The sequence below is a fragment of the Hibiscus syriacus genome, unplaced genomic scaffold (genome assembly GCF_006381635.1).
Source record: "Hibiscus syriacus cultivar Baekdansim isolate YM2019G1 unplaced genomic scaffold, ASM638163v2 tig00110813_pilon, whole genome shotgun sequence".
Taxonomy (NCBI): Eukaryota; Viridiplantae; Streptophyta; class Magnoliopsida; order Malvales; family Malvaceae; genus Hibiscus; species Hibiscus syriacus.
In genome coordinates this window covers 2081739-2084402 of record NW_024062871.1, presented here as the reverse complement: position 1 = coordinate 2084402, position 2664 = coordinate 2081739, and the positions used below count along the sequence as shown (strand labels likewise).

Here is a 2664-nt window from a genome sequence, read left to right as displayed (position 1 = left end):
ATGAGTTCTCAAACTTTCTAAAAAATCAATTTAACTCTCAAATTTGATCAAAAATTAATTTAACCCCTCTACCATATCATTTACCGTGTACCATTATGTCGGCACCATGAGTAATCACGTTAATATTTTGTTCGTAATGATCAACATTCGACTTCACTGGTCAAATTGATTTTCTCTCTCTTTAATTTAAGGCCATATTTACTAAAAAAATCAAAGATTACATTAATTATTTAAAAAAAAATGAAAATCTCATATATCATTAAACCTTGATATTTTGACGCTGTGTTTTAGAGATGCTAGTACGCAGAAATACCATTTGCAGTACCATTTTCTTCTTATATCATATAAAAAATATCCAATATATATTTTATAATTAACTGATAATATAACAAAAAACTAACACAACTTCATATTAATCTAATAATGTCTAAAAATAATATATTTAAATTACTAACTAGGGAACAAATTTGTTTTCTTGTGTGGACCACAATCATCATTTTTGTAAATTCGTAAAAAATGTATGTGTTTTTTTATCATCCAACTAGAAAATAAAAGTGAAATTGGACATACCCTACTCAAAGATTATTTTGTGTTGAGGGAAAAAGCCTTTGTTTTGTCATGTCTACGTGAAAGACCTCTGCATGCATTTTGTAGTATAGCAAAACGAACTTGGAAACAATGATTTATGTGCCAATGAAATATCCCATCAACTTTCATCTTTTCGTTTCCCATCATTCATCCATTCACTTTTTTCCCCTATCTTCTATCTTTCATTTCCTCTTACATCAAAACAGTTATTTATTATTTCCCAGTACATTACTTGTGCGTTTTACTTCTTTAAATGGATCAAGCATCTTTTGCCTGCTTCTCAAACCACTCCTCCTTTTACTTGATTTGTGCTCATAATAATTACTTATAATATGGATTCTGCAATATTACTCTCATCTTCCAGAATTCACTGGTCGAACCAATGAGAAGCAGAGACTTATCCTTTGTGAAAAATTAAGTTTCAAGGCCAAAAGGATATGTTATTATGTATTTCCTTACACGCCAAGAAAGTAAAACCAAAGACAACCGGAACCTACCATACTCAGATGTCATATTCATAATTCATAAAGATTTGCCCAAGAAATCGTTTATCATTGTGAAATATGCGAATACAAATACACTGCCCAAAATACCAACAAAGGTTTCAGATAATCAAGAAGTTAGAATATATCTTTTACGTTGATTTGCATGGTTCAAAATTGGCTATTGAAGAACCTAAAATATGTGTTTATGATCTGGGAACTGTGTTTTTAAGGGTTGAAGATGAAGTTTCCACATTTGCATTTCCATCTCATGGGCTTGTAGTTGGAGTTTCCATCTCCTCTTGCATAGGCAGCATTAGAGACAGAGATTAACGTTGAAGTATTGCTCCCATTGCGGGCTTGGGGATTTGTAGGCACTTGAATGGCTTCACAGCGATTACATGAGTTGCACCTTCTCTCACACCTCGGCGGCCTCGAACCTATCTGTGCTCTCAATCTCGCCTTTTCCTCATTCACTGTCTATCCAAAGTAAAAAAGAACAAAACATTCTCAGAATTCATTACTAAATATTAGACAAAGAAATGAATCTTTTTTGTGTTTTAAGTTATAAAAGAATGACAAGAAGCTCACCTGTGAAAAGCTATCAGATTCTGGATTTGGTCTACCTGCAAAAACAAAATAGGAGGCAAGAAATTTGACTTCAAACCCATAACTTAAAAACTTGGCAAAGTTTATTGATTCGGATGAAAAGGATGATGATTAGTTACCTTGGGCTTTGTTTGTGAGTTGAGACGTGCTTAAAATCAAGAGAAAAAGAAGGGAAAAGTAGCTTGGTCTAAGGCAAAATATGAAACTATGGCTACTACAAACCATTTTGATGAAGAGAAGCCTAAGAGGCAAGAAAGAGCATCAAGAAGAAGTGAGCAGAAAAGAAGACAGGAAATAGGCAAATTTGGATAGTTATATAACCGAGCGAGCGAATGGTATCAGTGAGTGAATTTGCAGCAGAAAATAATGGAGTAGAAGCGATATATCACTCTCTGTTGAAATGATGGAACGATCCGAGGACAAACAAGTTAAATGAAGAAATGAAAGAGAAAAGGAAAACAAGCTTTATAACCTCGTTTGATGCGCCGGTTTCCGACCTGTTAAGCTACAGAGACCAACAAAGATCTTGGGGAACAGAGACAAGCTACTATGATGGAAGATAGAGAAAGCCAACAGTAGAGAAACACAGCATTTCAAAAGACAAGTAGGAACCAAAAACAGCAACGAAAACACCATAAACGTCAAGGAGTTCACACTTCACACAAATGGACATGAAATTACAGGCTTTGGGGAATTGGGTTTTCTCTGTCCTCTGCTTTTGCGATATTGTTAAACAGGCCTCAACTTTATACACTGTTTCTAATTTGGCCCTTCATTTTTTTTTTCAAACAAATGCTCAATGTTCTAAAAAATTTCAATTCATCTGCGACGACTATCGTTGGATTCACATAAAACCAATTTATATTATTTTACGTAAGGAATAAGACTTTTAAGATATCTGTAAAATTTAATTAAATATTATTTTTTATAGAATTTTAACAAATATCTAGTTTAACTTATTGATTAGGTATAAGGTTTTTTATAC

At 33.2% G+C, this 2664-nt stretch overlaps 1 protein-coding gene across 1 annotated transcript; it reads right to left on the bottom strand.

Annotated features, from left to right (window-relative positions):
* Nucleotides 1-1298: 1298 nt before the first annotated feature.
* LOC120141749 (EPIDERMAL PATTERNING FACTOR-like protein 2) lies at nucleotides 1299-2259 on the bottom strand. Its single transcript, XM_039156547.1, has 3 exons — nucleotides 1799-2259; nucleotides 1662-1696; nucleotides 1299-1550 (listed from the first exon to the last, which is right to left on the bottom strand). The coding sequence occupies exons 1-3, from the start codon at nucleotides 1902-1904 to the stop codon at nucleotides 1299-1301; spliced, it is 393 nt and encodes a 130-aa protein (XP_039012478.1). The 5' UTR covers nucleotides 1905-2259.
* Between the last annotated feature and the right edge of the window lie 405 nt (nucleotides 2260-2664).